Source organism: Plectropomus leopardus, chromosome 4 (assembly GCF_026936395.1).
Source record: "Plectropomus leopardus strain MGB_pleo_1.0 chromosome 4, ASM2693639v1, whole genome shotgun sequence".
Taxonomy (NCBI): domain Eukaryota; kingdom Metazoa; phylum Chordata; class Actinopteri; order Perciformes; family Serranidae; genus Plectropomus; species Plectropomus leopardus.
Window position 1 is genome coordinate 5,574,738 of NC_142179.1, and position 23,987 is coordinate 5,598,724.

The window sequence follows — 23,987 nt, forward strand, 5'->3', positions numbered from 1 at the left end:
ATCGGAGGAAGGTCATCTTCACAGATCTGAGTAAATGATTAAAACGTAGCTCACTAATTTACACCCTGCACATCCGCCTTTCCATTCATAGTGTATGGCTGACATCGTAAGCAAATCAAATAAAGACACCGTAACTAACAGTCATTTATCCTAACAAGTATTGTCAGTGTGACCAAAGCGCCACATCTGTTCTCCCTTTGTTCCATACAGCTTGATTATTTCTCTTTCCAAAAACCATTAAAAATACATCAGTGAGTCACACTGTTGACTGGGTGACATGTTCCTTCATTCACCATGGACACACGCTGTGGTTTATTTTCAGTCCATCCCACATACAGATTCCTGCTGCTGGAAACTAGAGCTTTAAATGTCAATAAATCCGCCACTGAAAATAGTTCTGGAACATTTCCCTATTCACTCCAGTTTTAGAAACATTGGCTAAAATGACACTGAACCATAAAAAAAAAATAAAATCGTGGTTGTATATCTTGTGAACCAGTTACAGTCACAGTCACAGTCACAGTCAGAGCACAGAAGATTTATAAAATCATCACAGTTAAGGTGGGCGCCCAAGTTCAGTAGTGTCACCAGTTCAGTATTTGAGCAAATGTCTCCCTTTCAGTTACTGATTTATGACATTAAGGCCAGAAATGTTTTGTGAAGAAAAATGTGCTGTCAGAGTAAAGTTGACCTTTGACTTTTTGGATCTAAAATGTCATCACTTCATTATTTTATCCTATAGGACATTGGTGTGAAATTTTGTTATAATTAGCACTTGAATTCTGCAGTCATGGCCACTAATTTCTAATCAGTTCATTCTTGAGTCAAAGTGGATGTTTGTGCCAAAATTGAAGAAATTCAATAACTGCATTCTTTAGCTATCGCATACGAGAATCAGACAGATAGGTCGAAATAGCCTTGAACTTTGACCTCCCACCATCATATTCTAATCAGTTCATCACTGAGTCCAAGTGGACGTTTGTGCCAAATTTGGGGAAATTCCCTTGAGATGATCTTGAGATATTGTGATAACAAGAAAGAGACAGATGAGGTCACACTGACCTGGAACTTTAACTTATGACCATGTAAAATATAATCAGGCCATTATTAAGTTGCTGATTGTTTGTGCCAAATTTGAAGAAATTCTCTCAAGGCAATCTTAAGATATTGTGATAACAAGAATGAGACAGGCATAAATACAGTGACCTTCGACTGCTGAAATCTAATCGGTTTTCTGTTGAGTCCAAGTAGATGTTTGTGCCAAAATTGAAAAATTCCCTCAAAGCATTCAAGAGAATTAGACAACTTAGTCACAGTGACATTGACCACTAAAAACGAATCAGTTTATTGTTGAGTCCAAGTGGTTGTTTGTGCCAAATTTAAAGAACTTCCCCAAGTGTTTTCTTGAGATATAGTGGTCACAAGAATGTGATTAATGCAAGGTCACAGTGACCCAGACCTCTGACCGCCGAAACCTTATCACTTCATTGCTAAGTCTAAGTGGACGTTTGTGCCAAATTTGAAAAAATTCTCATCTTCTTGAGATGTTCACAACCCAAAAACACAATGCCGCCGGCCACAGCTGAGGCATGAAAATGCTAAAAAAAACCTCAAACTTGACTTATTACACGTAACTGTGATTCACCAGATTGTTTCTTTAATGCTGCCAAACTGAACATTGCAGAAATGAAGGCAGAAAAAGCCTGAAAGCAAGAAATCTGAGTAGTTAATCATATCTTTTATTGCTATGTGCTCCCCATTACAACAAACAGCATCAGTAGTGTACACTTCAATCTACACAAATACATAGAAAAGCGAATAGAGCAGAGAGTGACTGATAGTCAAGACAATCCTAATACTTCAATGCATGGATAGCACAGGGGTATTGATACAGTACATGGAGAATCCTATGCAGTAATATCTGTCTGAGGCTCAGGGATTGTCAATGTAACATCTACAACTACCCTATTTATCATTACAAGCTCTGTATAACATTAGCAGCAAGTAAAGGATGTGAAAAGAATGAGAGGAAATGTAAAATGGTTAGACAATACTGACAACTACAAACAGCATAAAAAACACCTTTACTGGTTTACTGGTACTACACTATTTATGTTTTATTGGTTAAAATAAAGCATTTGTCTGGTCAGTACATGTCGCTGTGATGCAACAGCTCTGTTAACAACTTCTACACAACAGCTGTGAAAAAACAGCTTTCTGACAAGTAAAACATCTCAAAATTGAGCATGTATATTTACATCTAATTGTTTGCAAAAAACAATGTAATTCCTAGTCTAATTTTTTTTTGTTTTGATTGTTTTTAAGTAAAAATCTATTGAAAATTTGAAAATGTGGAAGAAAAATTGGTTTATCTGCTACGGCTTATTGACCAGCTGGCACCGTACATACTGTAAAAACAAAGCAGAACCCTTTAACTTTCAATAAATATTTATGTACTCAATGCTATATACATGAACTATACATTGGCACACAGGAGTGAGTGTGAATAGTTATTTCTTTGCTGAAAACACAAAACTGTGTCTTTGCTATTGCAGTCAGATGCATGGTGGTTGTGAGGAAATCCTTTTTTTTTTTTTTCTTTTTTAAATAAATAGCTTTCTCTCTCCTGAACCTTCTTCCACCATAAAAAGCCATTTAGGTAATACTTTGGAAAAAACATGTTCCACATACAGTTAAACTCTTTTAGTTTCTTGTGCACACAATGAGGCTTTGTTCCTGCAAACACAACATGTACAATGAAGTCTTGCTCAGACTGAATGTGAATGAGTGAGATGATCTTAAAGCTCCATTAAGCGAGATTTTTGATAATAAAATTGGATCAAATGATTCTGTGTGATGTGAAAAGGGGTTGCTTTCTGCTGAACCACCTGAGAAAAACACCTGGGGCCTGATGAAAAAAGCTCTGTGTAGATTCAGGACTAAATCTGCGTGTACGCACAAAGGCAGAGCTATGCATACGCATTTTCTTTGTTATAATGATCCATGCATATGCCTGATTCTGTTAATAATGTAGATTATTGTGGTGCCGGGCGCACAGGCACAAGCCTCATTTCCAGATCCACAGATTACCATAAATGAATGTAAAGACGCCCTTAAACATCTGTTGTATATTGATAATATGGCCCTTCACGGTTTATTAGACCTGATCAGTCAGTATGTTTGTACGTTTGATGTTAGAAAACGTCACATCATTTTGTTAGTCTCACTAAAATGGGGCTTTAAAAATACCTGTAAACATATTATTTCGACTAAATTATAAAATAAAAAGAATTTCTCAAAGTCAGACTAATACAGCTAGATTATGCGGGCCGAGGTGTTCTGCACACGCTTCAGGCTTTGATTGGAAATTTTAAAGCTTAACGTTGTAGAAGAAAGCAGGGAAAAACAAAAAAGTAATAAAGTACAAAAAGTAAAGTGTAGAGTACGTACGAAATGTACAGTGAAGTTATCCATATTTTACTGTTCGACATGCAACCTGTTGCTAACTTGTTTGACATGTGACGTAACAGGTCAACCAGACTTATATCATTTTCAGCTAAAACCATGCATACACCTGTTCTGAAGAGTGCGTGAGCTGTGTACATTCTCACTGCACTTCTCCTTTTATAAATACCAGTTAATGTGTAGAAAAAGGCACACGCATGTTTTTTGTGCGTACCCGTTTTTCATGCATCTGGCCCATAAAGCATGTCACAGCTCACAGCACGCTGGTTTGGCTCTCTGCAACTCCCCCAGATAAAATCAAAAAGATGAGTGTATGTTAGCACCAAAAACCAGAAAGCTGTAATAAACACATATCTGGTGAAGAAAGAGGCAGATGTTTTCCTCAGGAGTTGGTAGAGACCAAAACAGAGTGAGTGCTTGACTTTCATTCATCAGGTGGACAGAAACGTGCCGAAATGTGATTCACATGCTGCTCTCTTTCTGCTGGATGAATAAATATGCAACTGCGAGTTTGTTTGGGAGTCTTTCTGCCCCCTAGTGGTCAAAAAAGGCTTAATGCAGCTTTAAGTGAGTAAAAAATCGACAGGATATGCCACCTCAGAAAACTAAACAGCATGTTAAAGAATGGCGTTTGCATCTTTTCGTGGTCACATCAAAGAAGAAATTTCAAGAATGTTTCTGTCACAAGTATCACTTCCTATTTTAATCCGTTCAAGATGAATCAGGGAATATTATATATAAAATGAAGCACTATGCATTCGATTTCCTCACTTACAGAAAGACAACGTGGCAGAGTGTTTTTCTGGCTTGCTCTATCAGCACTACACCCCTGGTACTGAGCTTAACATGTTCCTTACTTAGATCCTCTTTTTGACCAAATAGCTTAAACCTCTCTGAGCAAAACCTTTGACAAAGAGAACAATACAAAGAGTCGAGAGGGTCGATGGCTAGCACCATAAAAACTTCTGATTTGGATAAAAGTTAAAGGCTGAGATGAAGTAATGTGTTTAAGTTGCTTCTTAAAGGAATTGTTTGACATTTTGGTAAATGTCTTTAATCACTTTCTTACCAAAAGTTAGAGGACAAGATTGATACAAATCCCATGTCTGCTCATTGATCATTAACTGACTGCCAGAAGACGTTAGCTTAGCTTGATTTAGTGTAATGACTAATAATAGAGGTAATAAACAGCAATCCTGGCTCTGTCCAAAGCTAACTGTGCCAGGCTAGTAGAGCTCTCTCTATCGTTTTTGCACTTTGGTTTTGTTTGAATCAACCAAATGAGATATAACATATTAATTAGTGAGCTTTGGAGGTGTTGGTAGGCGATCTTTTGCACTTTGGACAGAGCCAGGCTAACTGTTTCATGGATGTATTAAAGAAAGTCTGGATACAGCCATGGAGGCGGGGCCTCCTTCGTTCCTATGAGAGCTGCTCATTGGTGCGTGAAATAAAAAAAGCTTTTCTTTCAGATCTGCTGGCCCACAAGGCATGTACACTAGAGACTTACGGTGGCCAAGCACGGCCGAGTGTCTCCAAGCGGATAAGTTAAGCGCTTCGCTTGCTTGAATGGCGGTCAAAAAATTTCGATCTTGCAGCTTTCAGCTTTTGTGAGTGGATGGTTTAAATCTAAATAGTGAAATGCGTCGTTTCACAGGGGTTTTGGCACTCACAAAAAAATGATTTACTGATTTACAGACATCTCTTTCCCGATGTAAATCAATGGGAAAAAGTCTTTCAAGGGTTCGTGGGCATCACATGACCGACCCTGACAGTGTAATTCGACTTTTGGTCACTATGTAAAATTTGCATCAGAGCTTGGCCCACTTGCTGGGGGCTTGAAATGTTCCCCCTGCTTCCAGTCTTTATGCTAAGCTAAGCTAACTGTCTCCTGGCTAAAGCTTTATATTAAATGTACAGATATGAAAATGGTAAAATCTCATCTAACTCTCGTCAAGAAAGACAAGAATATTTTTCAAAATGCTCCATTCCTCAGAGAACTTTGCACCAGCATTCAGAGTAATATAGTGCACCGTTTATGTCCATTTAATACCGCTGCTGAAACTGTAAACATTGTGAATATGTTATTATAATGGATTCAAATGTTTTGTGAAGTATCCTCAGCTTCTTAAAATAATACTGATATTTTCATGTACAGTATTTACAGGAACCTTTATAAATACCCATTTCCATAGAAACTGTAGAGCGCCACTTAACAGACATTGCTGGATATATTTATAAAAAAATCTATACAACTAAAACCATTTTCCCCAATGGTTTTCACTGGTTTGGCCACTTTCCATATGTGGCTGTATAAAGTCCTGTGTTTGATTTTGCTTGAGGAGTATATGCAGACTCCTCGAGCCCTGGGACAGTTCATTCCTATATAAGTCAAGTTTCATGTTTACATTTTTTGGCAAGAAAATGGCAGTTTGTAATGTTCAAGTAAAAAGGGGATTTTCAGATCATCCGTTTTAGGTCTTTTTTGTCCATCATCTTCCACTTAAAATTAGAAAACTAAAACTTCCATCCAGCTAAAAGGTGACAGTCTAGAGATTTGAAAAGGAGGCATCTCATTAGTTGCAACTAGGGATGTCAACATTTAACCACGGAGAATTTTGACCGGTTACACACGTCAGTCGATTGGCTAATTTTACAAGTCTTCAGATGATACCAGGGTCTGGTATCAGCTAGCTAGCTAACGTGCTGCTCATTCAGCTATTACTGCTAGCATCACCTTCCCACCTTTGCTGTGGAAACATTGTGCCCACAGCTCGCCTCAGTGAATAAGAGGCTCAATTTTGAGTCATAAAACCCCTTTAGCATTGTTGACTATGTTGTCAATGTTAGCTCTGTTAGCACTGTTGGCAGCGTCAGTGTTACTAACATAATTAACAATGCTAAAAGGTTTTTATGGCTCCAAATTAAAGCTGCCCACCGTGGGAATATGGGTGGACATGAGGATGGGCTCAATGTTTTCGTAGCAACGTTGTCTGCGTCCAAGACATTATTACCAGTTGTAATCTTGGAATAAGCAGCTAGCTAATGTTAGCATCAGTGGCTAGTTAATGTTGACATTTTGGGAAGTGCAAAAAGGCCCAGGAACTAGTGCTGCCGACTCTTTTCCAATCAAATTAGCTAGCCCTAGCTTCAACCGACATTAAAAACTTAACAGGAACAATTTAGCAGAAACGTTTACTTATTTTAAAACACCATATTTTTGATCAAGTTGAAATGTAAGATGATCAACTTCAAAGGCTGAAAAAAATTAAAACTGGTGGACAACACCAACACGTGGACAACAATGAACGTAAATGTTATTAAAGTATTCTTTTGGTTTGCCTCGAAAAAAAGTTAATTTTTTGTTAAATTGGATGTGGTAAATCTATATGAGTGTTGTTGGTTCCTCGATCCTGATCTGCCTGATGTTAAATTTGGAAAAATATTTTTTTTAAAAAGATATTACCAATTATATTACAAGATATTATGATGCAATTCCAAAAGAAAAGATTTTTAAATCCTTCTCCCAAATTTCTGAGCATGTTTAAGACCAATTAAGGACTTATTTTTAGATTAAGAAAAATTTAATGCCTTTAACTTTTTAAGGCTCTGCAGGAACCCTGACCTACTGCTCGGCACAGTAGGAGGGAGAAGGACACCCCAAAACAGCCGTGGACTACGATTACTTTGCATGTTAATATATTACAGAATAATGCTCTCTTTTTTTTTTTTTACTGATGATCTGAAAAAGTTGCTAAATTTATTGCTAGTCACTTTTTAGAATTGAAGTCACCAAGAGGGACAGAAAAGTCACTAAATTGGCAACACTGCCAGGAACCAGTGAAGACCGGAGGTTGAACAGTGTGCATGTTTCTGCATGTTAACACAGTTGGCCAGCTGTCTGTCAGCAAAGCCAACATAAAATAAAATAATAGCCATGACATTAACAACACAAAAAATTTAAGTTTCACCACCACTAAATAAATAGCACTTTGAAATGCAGCACTAAAGCTCACTGAGGCAGTTGAACACGAGACTAAAAGAAGGGCCTCTTGTATTTCATGTGTTTTTGGTTAACAGGTGTTGTCCGATCAAATGCAAAATTAAAAACCAAGCTGATCAAACTGACATCCCTAGTTGCAACAAGCCAATATACAATGTTAATCAAATGCAAAGCATCTGGGATTCACCTACAGAACAACAAATGTAGCTATTTAAGCTCAAGCTGTGTTGAGGTTTTTCTTTTAACACGGCCACAAGTGCAAAATGCCTTTCAACACCAATTCCTGTGTCCATTTCTCTTCAACTGGTGCAGTCTGAATACATTTCCACAAATTCAATCAGCTCTAATGACTGCAACAGTTGAAATTTTCTCTCGCAGTCTGCTGAGTTTTTGCCGGAGGACCAGGTGCAATGCTCCACAAACACAAGGGGCCTGATTCATTATATGACAAGACCAGAGAAAAAGACCAATCGGGCACCTTCCCGCACCTGAACTGTAGGTGACATCAGAGAAAGCTTGAAGACCCATCGGGTCTAAAAGGTTTGGTTGGAATTAAGAAACCATTTCTTTTTAGTATCTACTGTTTAAGGTTAGGAGTCGGTGTAGTAAAATAGATGGATCCTTTGAATATTTATCTGTCCTTTGGCTGTTTTGTATCCCTAAAATTATTCACTATGAACTGCAGACGCTGTGTTTCATTAAGCTTTTCATTTGACGCGGATGAAAATTCCCTTCGGACCATGTGCCCCTTTTACCTTAAAATGATTGAATATTTTTCTCCTCTCAATGAAATGCATGAAACAGAGCAGCACGGCTGTTTAGGTAATAAGATCCTCTTGGGGGCTCCCTGGAAGATGTCATATCAAAAGTCAATATGAGGGGGCAAAAGGGAAGGGAAAATTCTCAACAAAGTGAACCAGCACTTTTCTTTCTCTCCGTTTCTCTCTCTGTGGTGTTTGTTGGCGTGAGAAGACTCAGGATGAAGCTGGATTATCTGGTATACATTAAGAGTCCTAACGGGGAAGGGCGTCATTTTCATCTCTCCACTTCAGAATACGCTGTGGGCCACCGACTATCTGTAAAGCCGCTCGACCTTTGACCCTCAGTGGGATCCACCAGGGGAGATGGCGCCATGGCGGGCAGCTTCCTGCCAGTGATACCCATGTGTCGTGGGACCCGCCGTGGTGCTGTAGTGATCTTTGACGGGGTTTTCTTCAGCGGGGCCGGGGTGGTGACTTGTTTCGCAGCATTGCCCAATGTGGTGGACGCTTTGCCTGAGACTTGTTTGCCGCTGCGGGTGCCGTTGGCCGCCACAGAGGCCGTCAGTGTCTCAAGCAGCTGCGAGGCTGATCCGAAGCGGACATGCTCCTCCGTCTCAGCCGCCTCCGAAAACAAAGACAAAGCCCCGCTGCGCTTGCTGCAGGAGTCGCAGCACAGTTTGTTGTAGCCTGGTATGGAGCAGTATCGCGCAAGCACTTCCATTTGGCAGAAGATGGATTTGTCTCCATTACACGGCTCATCTGAAAGGCAAAAAGCATGCGGAGTGAGCTCAGTGCGAATCACGCAGCACCGAAAAGCTGTGAAGGCCTTGGAAAGAGATTAAAAGGGCTGAGCAGAAGTGGGAGCATTAAAGAGAACTGACACATTGCTTTTCATTGGAGACTGACAGTCACAAAAAAGCTGTAGTGCTTTTCAGTCACATCCGGCATTCAGCTGAACAGTGCTCATTCTACTCACGTCTGCTCACACAAAAGTTGTGTCACAGCTGCAGAGTACTGTACGTCCTGATGGTGAGCAGGTTTTGAGTTTGTGCCGCTCGTGTACTTGCACTGACATGACATTTGAGCAACGTTCGTAAACATACATTAATTTATTGAAAAGACAAACACCTGCCGATGTTTAAAAAAGGTTGTTTAGTCTTGGATTTGAGGTTATTTCCTGAATCCTCACAGACTTTTCTGACCACTTCGATAAAGAGAAACGATTTCTAACCTGTTAACTGTGTCTCCTAATGGGCGATAAAACGACAACCATAATGATCTCAATATAATAGTGATAAAGTACCTTTGATAAATCCTCCATATAGTTAAACCGCCCATACATGCTCGGAGGGGGACAGTAATGCATCTTGAACGCCAGTTACCACCTGCCATTAACCAGAGGAAGATTATGTTCTGCTGTTTGGCAAACATAATGTTCGGACAATAAATAACAGTCGAATCCCCAATTTATCAAAAACTAGTCTTTAAATTTAAAAGAAATGATGATTTCGTAAGTAGATAAGTATCGATATCAACCAATATGAACATTTTATATCGTGATAATACCTTTCGTCATATCACCCAGCGCTTCTCTATTTGATTGTGCAGTGAAAAGACATTTCTGTCATCCAGGCTGCTGTTGGTGAAAATTCTTGGTCATCCAGGTCATAGTAACTCTAGGTGGTACATCTTGGGCAACTGGACTTGAGTTTCTTGAAGATCTTTCACCTCTCATCCAAGTGGCTTCTTCAGTTCTAACAGACTAGTTGGGGGTTGCACTGTAGCTAATCCTCGAGTCTACTGGAATATTGTCAAAAATGCGAAGAAATTCCCTCAAGGTGTTCTTGAAATACTGCGTTCACAAGGATGAGACTGACAAGGTCACAGTGACTTTAACCTTTGACCTTTGATCACCAAAATCAAATCAGTTCATCATTGAGTCCAAGTGAGCGTGTGTGTCAAATTTGAAGAAATGCCCTCATGGCGTTCTTGAGATCATGTTCACAAGCATGTGCCGGACAGAGAGACATACATATGGATGGACAACATAAGGCTAGGAGGGTCTGAACCCCGGCTCTTCAAGTCTGCATATCAAAGTATCCTTTGGCAAGATCCTGATCCCTAAATTGGCTAATGAATTAAGTGGTCTAATGAATTTAACATAACAGGGCACTTTCAGACACAGCAACAGTTGACTATGACAAAAAGTGCACGATATAAACTTAGTAAAAATTAACAAGTAAATGACTATCTGCAGTATAAACTATTGGGACATCGTCCAGACTTTGAGCCTTTTATCAACTCAATCCTCGTCTCAGCTGCTTCTCTCTATCTGCTTTTATATTTGAAATGGTATGAATGTACAACCAAATACGAATAACGGTTTTTATGTGAATTCATCTCATCAATAAGCTTAATGAAAACATTAATATCTATAATACATTTGCTTGTTTTGTATGTATTGATGTGGGTTGGTCAATACTCGCCGCATATTGGACGTATAGCAGAGTGCTATGTTGGTGTTAAAGCTCTGAGAAGTAATATCCTGCAGAGCCACATATAGTGCAGATCAATATTGGAAATACAGTATGTCCTTTTGTGTACTCTCTGGAAAAGAGAGTGTGATATTTGCACCTTTATCCTAGTTTATCCCCATATTTCCACTCTAATATAGAAATAGTTCAGCATTTAAAAATGACTAGAATAATGCAGAGCATCTATAGAGGATGCTCTAAAGGGTATGGCACAGGCGCATTAACAGCATTTCCAGCCCACTTTTCACACATAATCAGGGTGCAAAATAAGGCGCAAGGGGTAAGGGGGTTGTATTTAGTCCCTTAACTAATTTCAGGTGTTTTTGGCATGTATCATGAATCCAATCAGAGTATCATCACCAATTACCTTTAAAAGCCAGGTGTATCTGCACCTGGCACACTGAGATTAAATAGTGGATTTGATAAATGACAAAGCGAAACAGAAAAGGTGGAGTTAAAGAGAAATATACTGTGCATATTTTTCCTCATGTCTGTGACAGTTGTACACATTGAAATTGTAGTGAAAGGTAATTACACTCGATATGATTATCAAAAGACCATTTTCACTGTATTTTTTTTCGCTGTCAGGCAGAACAAATGGACTGTGAGACTACGAATCTCAAGATGATCCGCATCTGAGCAGCATCATGTTTGTTGCTCACAAATGCACTGCAGTTTAACTCACCTTTCTATGGTTATTCATACTGTGTTGAGAATTACATAGCCTGTAAAACTACACATCTGATCAGTATACAAGGGAGAAAATGTCTTAGTTACTCTGAATGTAAAGGCAAGAAATGATGTACTGTTGTTAACGTCTTTATGTTTTGGGAGAAATATCACATTCACTGATCCAAATGCTCTAACCCTTTATTCAAGTTATTTTTAGCTGAGATAGATTTTTATTTTGAGTCTCTTAAATTTGTGACGAATAAGACATTTCTGTAGCTAATATTCACTCAGTCTTATTTATCTGAGTGGCATCAGTCATTGCTGTTCAAAGAAGTCTGTCACCCATTTATTCATTTAATTATATATTTTATTTTTCTTTATTTTACCTTCTGCCAGTGCCTCATGTCACCTTTGTACTTGAAGTTTTTGAACTGATTGGTTGTACTTTATATTCTAAGTTCTTTACTGCTATAGCACCAGACCCACTATTGCCGTCCAGCTAAAGATTCGTGTAAATACACGTTCAAATGAAGAACAGTACGATCGGACACAGTCAAACAGCAGATGGTAGCTGCTTCCTTTGGATTTGTAACCCCTGATCATTTATCACAGCCCTCCCCTCTCCAGCTGTTGTCAGTTATGTATGTTCTGTGTGACCAGTGGAGGCTGAAAAGCCATCGGCCGTAATTGGAGCCAATTTCTGCTGATGATTTGTCAGACGCCCTATGCTATCGACCTTAAATCAATTACCTCTACTAGAGAAACTTTTTATGTTTCGGTCCATTCACTACAAATGTACTACACTGATGATTACTCTACAAACCCTGCCGTGGTGTTTTTTATGTTTTAAATGTATTTTTCCAACCTCGCAGCAGCAGTTGCTTTCCATTCATCTCTGCGGGTCATGAAAATAATTGGCACACTCTTGAAACCTGTTAGATAAGAGTACCTGTAATTCGACGCAGCCTCAGATGTAGTAGTGTTTTGAGGCGAAGGGCAGACTTTTTTCAGAAAACCGAGCATGAACTGCACTCACCCCCTCAACAATAACTTAACTCTGAAATCAGTTAATCCTTTAAAACCTGGATCCACATCTGTTTTCTTGTGCTGCTTTCAGCCGTTTGACCCTTTGAAACCTGAGCAAACTCGTTTGATAAGCATGGGGGCAAAAGGTAGTGAGCAGTTTGACAAGAAATGTGTCACAAATTGCGAGTAAGTAAAAGGTGACAAGAAAGACCTGAAAATACTTTTTCTTAAAAAAGGAATTTCTTTCTTTTTACCTTTCTTTTTTTGCTTATTATCAAACCAATGTGCTCAGGTTTCAAAGGGTTAATGCAGACCTGATGTTAACTCTGATAAATGAATTTTCGTGTGTCTGCTGATAGATTTGAATGACTGGAAACCAACGGCTGCCTGAAGGGTCGGGACAATTCATGATTTGCAGTGAAGGAGGTGAAACCTGCAAAAATAGCTTTTGGAAATGACAAATTATGTATTTTGTGATTTATTTGGGACTGTTTGAGACAAATGGCATTCTTCATAATTATTGGATATTATTCTCAGGAATGCAAAATGTGCTGAAATGTTGATCCATTAAGTTGAAAAGAAATGCATCTACGTTGGTAGTATTCAGCGAGAAAAGGCACTCATTTTTCTTCAGCTCTTAATAACTGACATGCTTACCGTGACAGGGTCCTGGTCTGCACGGCCTCACATTTTCAGGTTTTTCTCCACTACATTGATCTCCGATTCGGCAAGTGACCAGACGCCTCTCCATCCCCTCTCCACAGGTCACAGAGCACTGTGGAGGAGAGCACGCAGAGACTCACTCTCATGCAGTAAGAGAACACAGATTTTGAAGTGGAGGCAGGTCACACAAGCAGCAGGAAATGTCAGGATAACAAGCAGACTTAAAGTTCAATCTCCACCTAAAAACGCAAGGTCTCTCTGTTCAGTTGACCTGGCAAAAATATCACCATAAAGCCTTTTCTTTATCTGTGCTTAGAGCAGATTTCTCACAGGGAAATCTGTGTCTAACTTAGCAAAAAAACTTTTGAGTCCTGGATAACAGGAAGCTTACTTTGCTGGTTTTAACTTTGCAGCAGATGTTTTTCACACAGCAGCTTTAAAGTGACTGGATGGATTTTATGAACTTGGCTAAAAAGTTTGTCGAAGAGGTGGCATCTAAACTTGATTTCTTTAACTTACTATTTCACTAGTTTTTCAGATTCAGAACAAACTAGATAGCCAATATCAAACCAAATATTTTTTTCTGTGGAAGAAAACTTTTTAAATAATGGGGGTGGGGTGTGTTTTATCAATAAAACATAATTGCGAGATGACCGTCCACTGAGTGTTGTTATGCGACTCACAGAAGCATGGCGATGGATGTTCAAAACATTAGCAGGTTTAGTTCTATTGAAGCCACCTCACTAGCCGTCATTATTTCCAATCAAAGGTGTCACAGCGTGCTATATGAGCGATAATGGAAAGGAAAGCCCCTTATATGTCGGAACGGCCACGTATGAGGGATTTCTATGAGCGGATAGTCCATGATTTCACAGAGGAATTGTGGATTAAAAGCTTCCGAATGATCCACTCAACTTTTAAAGAGTTATACGATGCAATAACAGCTCCTGTGGTGCCTACTACATCATGAGGGAGCCAGTTCCTAACGACAAGCGCATAGTCATAGCATCATGTGACCTAGAAAAGCGAAAAAATGATTCCATTGCAATTTTGCGAAATATTGCCTTTTCCAGTTGCTTGAAATACCACCTCAGGCGAACGTAAAAACTGTTTTGTTAAGTGTAATGTGGGAGTTTTTTCCATTAGGCATACTTTATATTCACAATTTCAGTTTGCCCAATTTGAGGGTCAATGGAAACCCACCTACTGCTGATCAGAGGATCAATGATTCTCTGTTCTCATTCCAGCCATGCAAATACATGAGAAGAACCAAATGAAGCAGTCAGATCTCAGTGATCATTAAACAATAAAAATTCTAATAATAAAACCCTGAGTCGGCAAATGACTAATAAATAAATAAATAAATAAATAAACAAACAAACAGGTATGTGGGCAGCATAGTGTAAAATCATAAAATCATCATAAAATTTTAAAAACCAAGAGAAATTTTTCAAAATGCCCTTGACGTGGTTGGAAGTGTTTTCTTCTGCCGGCGGTGGAGATGTGCGTTACATGCAGCAAAAACCTGAGATCATCATGTGCGCGCCACATCGCCATGATCACCCTGCGCTCAAGACGCACTGAGGGGCACAGCCCACTCTGCTCAACACGTCGTGCACAAGACGTAAGACTACTGAAATAAGGAAAAGGAGAAGGGGTGCGCGGAACACATCAGCCCTAAGCGCATAAAATATAACAAATATATTTCTTCTCCAGTAGAAATACTGAAAACTAAAAATGTGTTTCCATCACAGTTTTGTGAAATATGGCTTATGAATCGCCTGAAATACCCCTCCATGCGAGTGTAAAAACTTTATGCGATAAATGGTATATTTTTCTAAATTGATGTGCTTCCATAAGGTGTATTTTATATTCGCAGTTTCAATTTGTGCATTTTGAGGGTTAATGTAAACCCGCCCAGTGAGATCGAAGAGCCCTTGTGCCAAACAGTCATTGTTTTCTTCTTGAACCTGCTCACTAATTTCAGGGTGAAGCTGTTAGTATTGAACCCTGCTTTTAACCCTGCCCTAAACTGATGCGACACAACAGAAAAAAAATCAGCCACAGCCATCGCTGAGTGCCATCTTGTTTGCTAAAGGCTGATCGCAGTAAACAAGGCGAACATTGGAATATTTACCGTCAGACCACTGAGTGCTCAAATATGCATAAAAACACGCATATAATGAGCTACATTTCAATATGGAGATGAAACATGTAATCAGAAAGTTTGGATCCAACTCAGACAAATCAGCATGAAGCATTGTGTCCTATTAGCTCTCTGCTCCCTGCCGCTCAGCAGGACGTCTGCTTTATTGGCTCTTTTCATGGTTTCAAAGGTCTCATTTGGTGAAATGGAAGAAATTAAACTGGCATGTTGTCAGATGAGATGTGACACTGCTCTAAATTAAATATTAGATGTCTCATATTTTATTTTTATCTTTTTGAAACGAAGAAATCAAGGTCATGTCATGCACATTAAAGCTGCTGCTACGTCGAGCTGGCGACGAGCGAGCTGACATTAGTTAATTGGACACAAGACGGCATTCAAATAAAATCAACGCGATGGATCTGTGGCTAAATGATCCACTTCCAGACTTCAGAAAATAAGACTTTAACCTATAGAAATGCTATCAGCTGCACAAAGTGGAGCCCTTTCATGTTAGAGTCAAAGGAAAAGCTCTCTTTCAAATAGATCACGTGGATACTGAACCTCTGACCAGGCTCCGGTCCTCCACTGGGCAGGACACGAGACTCTGTTGCAGGGCCTGCGGCTCTCCGGTTTCTCTCCGCTGCAGTACTTGCTGTGGACAGAGCGGTTGGTGCCCTCATGGAGAAACTGCACGCAGCGAACGGTCCGGATCTGGAAGCCCAGACTGCCGCAGGTTTTGGTGCAATGCTCCCATTCATCTGAGATCCATCTGGATGAACCAAAGTGAGGAAATAATTGAGCGGGTTAGCTGATTACGTCATCACAAAAAGGTACACATTTAAGAAGAATAGCAAATCTTACATTCAAAATCTACTAAAGTAAAAGTATTCTGACTGACTGAAATATCGTTATATATTACATCATTTAATAATACAGATAGATCAATGTTTAACTGCTTAAAACCTGAGCAATTTGGCTTTTTTTTTTAAATCAAGGAAAAAAGGATGAGGAGAGACTAAACAAAAATTAGCTGGAAATTATTTTTTTTAATTACAAGAAATTTACCTTAAAATAAGCAAAAAACAAAACAAAACTTAAATAAAATAAAACAAACAAAAAAACAGTAAATTAATGACCTCAAGAAAGTGCTACAAAAAAACAAAAGAAAATTTAATTGAATTCTTCTTTTTTCAGTTTTTTTTGTTTGTTTTGTTCATTCTTTTCTTTTTTGTTTTCCCCATCTAATTTTCAGATCATTTTCTCATCCCTGAATCCACTTGAATATTTGAGCCAAATTTAAGAAATGTCCTCAAGGTGTTCTTCAGATATCGCATTCATGAGAACGGGCGGACAGATGTGGGGACAAACAACCCAAAAGCATAATGCCTCTGGCCTCAGCTATCGCAGGCATGGAGGCATAAAAAAAACAGAGTCATTAGTAAGTAACTGAAAGATATATTCGCAAGCGTCCTTATGTGTTTATTTGTTGAATGCTCTTAACTGCAAACAAACAGAACAAACAGTTCAGATCTAATTAAAGCGTCATTTAGAATGAATGAGCCCCCAAACATAGTTTGCAATCAGCTGTTTTTAGGAGAGCTCAGTTAGTCAATTTGTGTGAATAACATCTTCAATCAAAAAGAATGAATATAGCCTCTCTTTGTGTTGAGTCCTCAATTTTATAATTCAATAAACAAACAAATGCAAATGCAATATTGACATAAAAATATCAATGTGTGGCTTCCAAAAACAATTTCATAAAACACTCTTAATTTCTACCCTATCTGATCTCTCCCAAAGTCCCTGCAGCAGGGAAGATATTTCCACTCAGTGCTGCATGAAAGCATTTAAATGTCTTCAATAAACACTCTTGATATCATCCACCAGCCTGCAGTCTGCAGTACTTTCTCTCACATCAAATATACTGTGATACTGCGGGTGACAGTTTGATAATTGTTGTTGTTCAGCCTTTGTCTGGTACACCTGACTGCGGGGACAGATGCCAGTGTGCCGCTCTCATATTGATTCACATTGTATTTCACTGTTTTTCTCTGATGTCTCAGCAGCAGCAGATCATATCTATTTGTATGAAAATTTCTTCTGAGAGGTGCACAGACTACTGTGACAATAATGACTGTTGAATCACATCGATAAAGAAAACCTCAAGGACAGATGGAGATGAGTTGTGGCTTCAACTGGGGCAAAACTTGGCATAAAGACACAATTGTAGTCTAGACATTAATCAGTCGATAAATCCTACTGACTTAAATGAGTCCCTGACTGTTTCCTCTACCTCCACCACGAGGCTGACTTCTGTAGCTCTGAGTGAAATGTCTATCAGATGGATTGCCATAAATGTTCCTCAGACAATCATGTCGCCCTCAGGATGAACTGTAAAAACTTTTCCTTAAACATCCAGCCAAAGCATGAAATTATCAGATACTTTGATTTATGACCAAATATCTACAAAACTAATGACATTTCTATCTCCCACGGCTATACTTTTCCTGCTTAACTTAGTGCAGACTATATGGCTTTAACCCCAGTGTGCCTGTCTGAGATACTTTGTCGAAATATGGTGAGAAAAGATTCATAGCTAACAAATGCTGAGCATCGAGTTTGGGCAAGTCTTCAACTTGTTATGCCACTATCACATTTTTTTAAACATACAGCCAAAAGCAACATGCTTTTGTGGTTGCACTACCTTGGTGATGAGTATTTGTGGTCATTCTCACCAATCTGCATCCAACTGTGCAATCGTGTCAGTACGGGTGTGCAGTTTGTGCATCCTCACATTGAAATGACAATGGTCTTGGACAAAAATTGTCCTTTAGTGTGCAGAACGATTCTCAAGATTTTTAAAGTCTAGTAAACTTTTATCTATAGCCCCTTTTACACTACAAGGCAGGCATTGGTGACATTATGATGCCTCTCATTCTCTATAAAAGGTACAATCTTGGCACGAGGAGACAGTTGTCTCACCTTTGAGCTGGCAACAGAGGTAGTAACAGCTGTCTAAAAGAGACAGCCAGCAGGATGGGATCGTGCGCAGGAGGGGTGAAATTTTTTGAAGTGTTATATGTGCGACCCACTGCAGGCGCTAGCAGCCATTAGCAGCTAACTCAAGGTAGACGCAGTGTCCAGAAATGTCTGCAAAATTTGCAAGACCATATGATTCGGGAGCTCCTTGACCTCCAAGCAGAGGATGAGATCAGCCGCCATATAACAGAAATGGTAAATGATTTTTATTGCCATGTTGTGCCTTTGTTATTGTTCATAAAGCACTGTGTATGTTTAACGTCACGCCCATCACACTGCTTTTGCTTCTGCAATACCAGCATGCTGTCTAAAATCACACACGGAAGAGGCATGATGTAGCAGTCATTTGATTCTGTGTGAAAATTAGAGGTCGATTGATATTGGTTTTCCATATTTGGAACTTATATGCATTTTCAATAAAAATTAAAATCTTTCTTTCAATATTTGGAATTTGGAATATAACAAACTCCAACACAAAACTTTGTTTAAATGCCTTTAGCAAATGTGTCATCAAAACAAAACTACATCATATACAATAATTTCCCAGCAACTTTTTTGTTATTAAGTCAAGTGAAAATTTAAATAAAAAATGAATAAATAGCACTGTGGGGTTTTACAAATTTAAAGTTCCTCCCATGCTGACACTTTTTTTGCACATTTTAATTAATTATTTTTTTCGCCGATCATTAAAAAAAAATAAATGCAGATACAAATAATTAGCAAAATGCCAAATATTGGCTCCAATAATTGCCCAGGAAGATATTCTGTCAACCCGTAGTAAAAATGCAAAAGCAGCATAAATAAGGGACTTCATAATGGCCCTTTAGTGTGATCTCTGTGTAAAAGGGCTTACGTATATGCTGAACAGCAGAGCTGCAACTAGTGATTATTTTCACATCAATTGTTTCGTTTTTTTTAGGTCTTTAAAATGCCAATCACAATTTTCTAGAGCCCAAGTTGATGCAAGTTACTGTCTTCATTTGTGTAAAAGCCCAAAATATATTCAGTGAGTCAGAAAAGCAGCAAATTCTTACACTTGATAAGCTGGAACCACCAAATGTTCAGCATTCATGCTTGACAAATTGCTGCATGGGAACATAAACCTGCCTTCAAATCAATTTACTTTGATCTACCTCTGATACGTTTACAGTTTAGTTTAGATCCACTACTGTTTTAGGTGAGTAATGTGTGTGATGCCCCAGGGTCTCAATAACCCAGTCATCTCACCGTGTAATAACAGGCCTCTGGTCCGTCTGACTCTGTAAAACCATGACAGTGTAAGAAAATCTATTCCACCAAACATCAGACCCTCGAATCCAGACTGAGACACACACCATGCACATTTCTACCTGGATCCTCAACATGCCGTTTTTTAGATTTAGTGGACCCAACAGCAGAAAAAACACTTAAAAACTGTTTACATGCTTCCACTTTTAACTTAGTGAGAGTTTGGATGGCTTTGGTAAAGATTTTAGAAATCAAATTGAATGTACGTATAAGAAACACCGACATTCACTCTGAGGTTCTCTTAGGCTCCAGTTCTTTTTTCTTTCACTTTTGTTAAATCTACTTTAATGGTTTCTGAAAGCATTTTCAGCCTTATGAAAGAAAAAAAGCTCCCACTGAGATGGTGAATAACATGAGATTTTTGAATGGAGGGGAAAAGGAAGGCGCTATGTAAAATGACTCATTTCAGGCTTCTTTAAAGGTCAGTAAAGAATCGAGTTTGGAACGAAATGGCAGGCCTGGATGGCTTTGAGAACACCATTTGTAGTTTTTGGATAGTAATTACTTAAAGACAGCTAAGGTGCAGCAGTGAAATGTTTACTAACCATTAAACCTGAGCACTCTGAATAACTGTCAGAACTTCCCATGCCCTTCTCTGCCAACAGAGAACAGCTTCTGTTCCTGTTTCTGCACCTCATTTTGACCCTTTTGGAGCATTTCAACCAAAAATGAATTGGTTTGGAACCCTAAAACTGGTTCCCCGATGGGACCAAAAAACAGCAGGTTTTTCCTGACCTGAAGTGCGAACATGAAGAAATCACTTGGCTTAGGTTAGAAAGAGAGGGTGGAGAAGGCAATAATAGAGTTATTAAAGGGATAGTTTTGGGTTTCTGAAGTGGGGCTGTATGAGTTACTTATCCATAGTCAGTGTGTTACATACAGTAGCTGGCGGTCGGCGTGCTCCCGGTTTGCAGAAACAGATGAGGCGGGCGCTCCACAGCTCAGGAGGAGCTGATATCAAAATGTGTTTTAGCCACTTTAAAAACCCACGATATACACAGTATATAGGCATTTGCTGTCATATCATGATATAATTCAAAACTGGCGTATAGCTGCAACCATTCTCCAGACACAGATCAATCCCCATAGACCCTGATGTTAAATACCCAACTTTACATACACATCTTTACAGCCTGATACAAAAATGGTTTTGTTCCTCGCAGCGGCTGCGGGCTCAGTTCTGACCTCAGCCCTTCGCTGCATGTCATCCCCTCTCTCTCCCCCTTTCATGCTAATATCTGTCCTATCAAATAAAGGCAAAAAGCCCTAAAAATTATATTTAAAAAACCCAGTTTTGTTCTCTATAGCTAATTTTAACATTCATGCCAACTGTGCAGGATAGGAATTTTATTATAAGTTCTTATTTTTATTTGTATTACTATTATTGCTGTGCATCTCTCCCCCTCTCCCTCTCTTTATTTCTCTTTCCTTTTTGTCATTTCTTTAAATTAATTGTTATTTACAACATCTATTGCACATCTGTCTGTCCTGGAAGAGGGATCCCTCCACAGCCGCTCTTCCTGAGGTTTCTACCGACCCCACTTCTGGCTCCAAAGAAACCCAAGACGATGACAGCTACTCTCAAGGTTTCAAAACAGGAGTCCACAAACCGAGTGACATCACCGAAGCTACGTCGATTATTTCTACAGTCTATGTGCTAACCACAAAGGCTCAGCGCTCTGAATTCAGACTCTTTCCAGTCTTCTCTGAGAGGTTGAGACTCATCCATCAGCAAAGCCACAACTCTGCTAACACTTCCTCCACATACTAAATGTAAAATGCTAAAAGGCTCCTCAATGCAGAAAGCTGTCATGCTCACTGACTGAAAAAACTTTACTTAAAAGTGAAGTATATAAGAGTCTAAAATTAAATTCATTTCACCCATGATTAAACCCTCTTACAGTTAATCAAGAAATTTCCATTAATATTCACTTATATTAACATGTCATAAGAAATCTTCTGTCTTTCCAGAGGGACTGTGTGAGTGAGTGAGTGTGTGTGTGTGTGTGTGTGTGTGTGTGTGTGTGTGTGTGTGTGTGTGCGTGAGTAGAAGAGCATTAATATTCAACACAGGATGCGTAGATAGGGGAGAATAATCAAAATGACCCATAAGATTATTTCAACACACATCAAAATGCGCCACAAGATAGAATTTTAAATTACAGATACTGTATAGATTCCAATTTACCACGAATGTTATCTAGTCCTGAATATTATATTGATCTATTCATGTAGTTGCTGTGATGTACTGATGTCACTGAAACTCGTGGGCAGTATTCCAACTTCTCTACTTATGAAATTAAGTATTTATTTTTTTGTTTTTTCTGGAAAGATAAATTACAAATTATGTCTAGTTCCAAAATTTGGTTGTTTTGAGAGCAACACATGATGTATTGTATCAATATTCTCAGTAGAAGATATGTATTTTGTGATCTGGGTGAATTGACCCTTTTAAAGCAACTTTATTTTTGTTTGTTTGGGCCACAAATAAATTTATTTATAATTTTAACTCATCAAGTTTCTAGAAATCATGACCCAGATGATGATGACCCAGAAGACCTTATTGTGAGCAGTTTCAGTTAGAAACTACTTTCTTTCAACCAAACTGCACTCACCAATCATATCCTAACGTATTCACCGTATGGTTAATGATGAATGGACCTGTTCCTGTATGGCGCCTTTCTAGTTCTCCAAACACTCACAGTGCTTTAACACTACGTGTCACATTCACCTATTCACACACTGGTGGCCGATGCTGACATACAATTATGACTGAGGATACTCCGACGTGCAGACCGGAGGAGCTGGGGATCAAATCGCCGATCATCTGATTAGTGAGCGACCCATTCTGCTCTGATCTGAGCGAGCTATTGTCACAGATCAGCTGAGGAGAATGGCATGAATGTTTACATCTCTCGCTGTCATGAGCACGACCGTCTAGTCCATGAGCGGATGCACGCTTCCTTGTGTGTGGTGATACAGTCGGCGGGTGTAGTTTGGTAGAAAGAAATTAATCTTCAGTAATCGGGTTGTGATTTCTGGAAGGAGACATTGCTGTTGAGGTTTTCAAATGCATTTTTTGGGCGCCTTGTGCCCCACAAAACGAGATCCATCCGGTTCCTTTAAACTGGAGAGAAGGCAGATATCTCTATGGCTGATATCTCCAACGCTCGACAACACACACCAAAACTATCTAGACTGATAAAGAGCGCCACAGGTAAGAGGAAAAAATATCTAATTTTGATTTTGGGGGAGAACTCTCCCTTTGAAATACCTGGAATTTTAGTTTCTTTCCTGAACTAAAGGAGAGAGTGACATGTCACGAAGCAAAGATAGGGAATCTAATAATCATTTTTTAAAAATCAGACCAGCCTGAGGGAATTTGCCTCCAAACACCAAACTGCAGGGAGTCAAAGAAAAAAAATTAAAAAGAAACCAAGAAAGCCCACAGAGAGTATTTAACTCAAATCCTCTCATCTTTTATGTTATTTCAATGAGAGGAAATTTTTAGAAATGTTTCATCTCTGTCAGATGTCCATAAAAGTGCATGTAGTGACTGACAGTAATGGGATAGATGCTCCAAACGTTTTACTCACACTCAAACTATGATGGTTTGAAAATGTTGGAAAAGTCCAATGGATCAAAAAAGTCATGAAAATTCCTCCTCTGGGGACCATTAACCCTTTGAAATCTGAGCAACTTGGCTTGATTTCTTTCAAAAATATGGGAAGGAGACAATGAACAACGAAAGAAGACCCAAAATTTTGTAAAACAAAAAGTATACTATAAGACAATTACATGAATATTAGTAAAAAAAAAAGAGAGAAAAAGAAAGAAGAAATAACACATGTCAAAATTGATTTAAATTATATTTTTATTTATTTACATCTCTCGTCTGCACTTTTGTTATTTTTAATGATTTTTCTTTTATAATTTTTAAATTAATAATTTCTTACTCTTTTATTGTAAATCTGTTTCCTTTATTATGTCTTTATGTTTTATTGCTCTGTAAAGCTCTTTGAATCGCCCTGCTGTGTGAAATTTGCTTTACAAATAAAGCTGCCTTGCTTCAACACGGACAGCTCTGCTGATGCTACTTTGTAAAGTGAAACTTTATAGTTAGAATAACATACATGGTGCATTCAGACATTTAAATGACTAAAATTAACCTAGATATGCATTTCTTTATCATTGTTTGCTTGTTTTTTTCTTTGTTAGTAATCTCACTTAAACAATGATTCTTTAATACAATTTTATTACTATTCGACTGGTCATCAGTCGTGGCGACATCAGTTTGGGGCTCAGTTGATGTGACGTATCTGCAGAGGATTGTGGGTCAGAATAGCTAGAAAAGCATGCCGGATGGCATACTGCAAAATCCAACCGGA

The 23,987-nt window shown here is 38.8% G+C and overlaps 1 protein-coding gene across 3 annotated transcripts in view; it reads right to left on the reverse strand.

Annotated features, from left to right (window-relative positions):
• Positions 1 to 1,717: 1,717 nt before the first annotated feature.
• The window catches only part of adamts3 (ADAM metallopeptidase with thrombospondin type 1 motif, 3), a 180,808-nt gene continuing 158,538 nt past the window's right edge, over positions 1,718 to 23,987 (reverse strand). For all 3 annotated transcript variants that reach the window (XM_042488052.2, XM_088076380.1, XM_088076379.1), the window contains 3 exons: positions 15,835 to 16,042; positions 13,119 to 13,236; positions 1,718 to 8,988 (listed from right to left, as the gene is read on the reverse strand). In XM_042488052.2, coding sequence (XP_042343986.2) covers positions 8,504 to 8,988; positions 13,119 to 13,236; positions 15,835 to 16,042 — 811 coding nt within the window. In that variant the 3' untranslated portion in view covers positions 1,718 to 8,503. The remainder of the gene's footprint in view (positions 8,989 to 13,118; positions 13,237 to 15,834; positions 16,043 to 23,987) is intronic.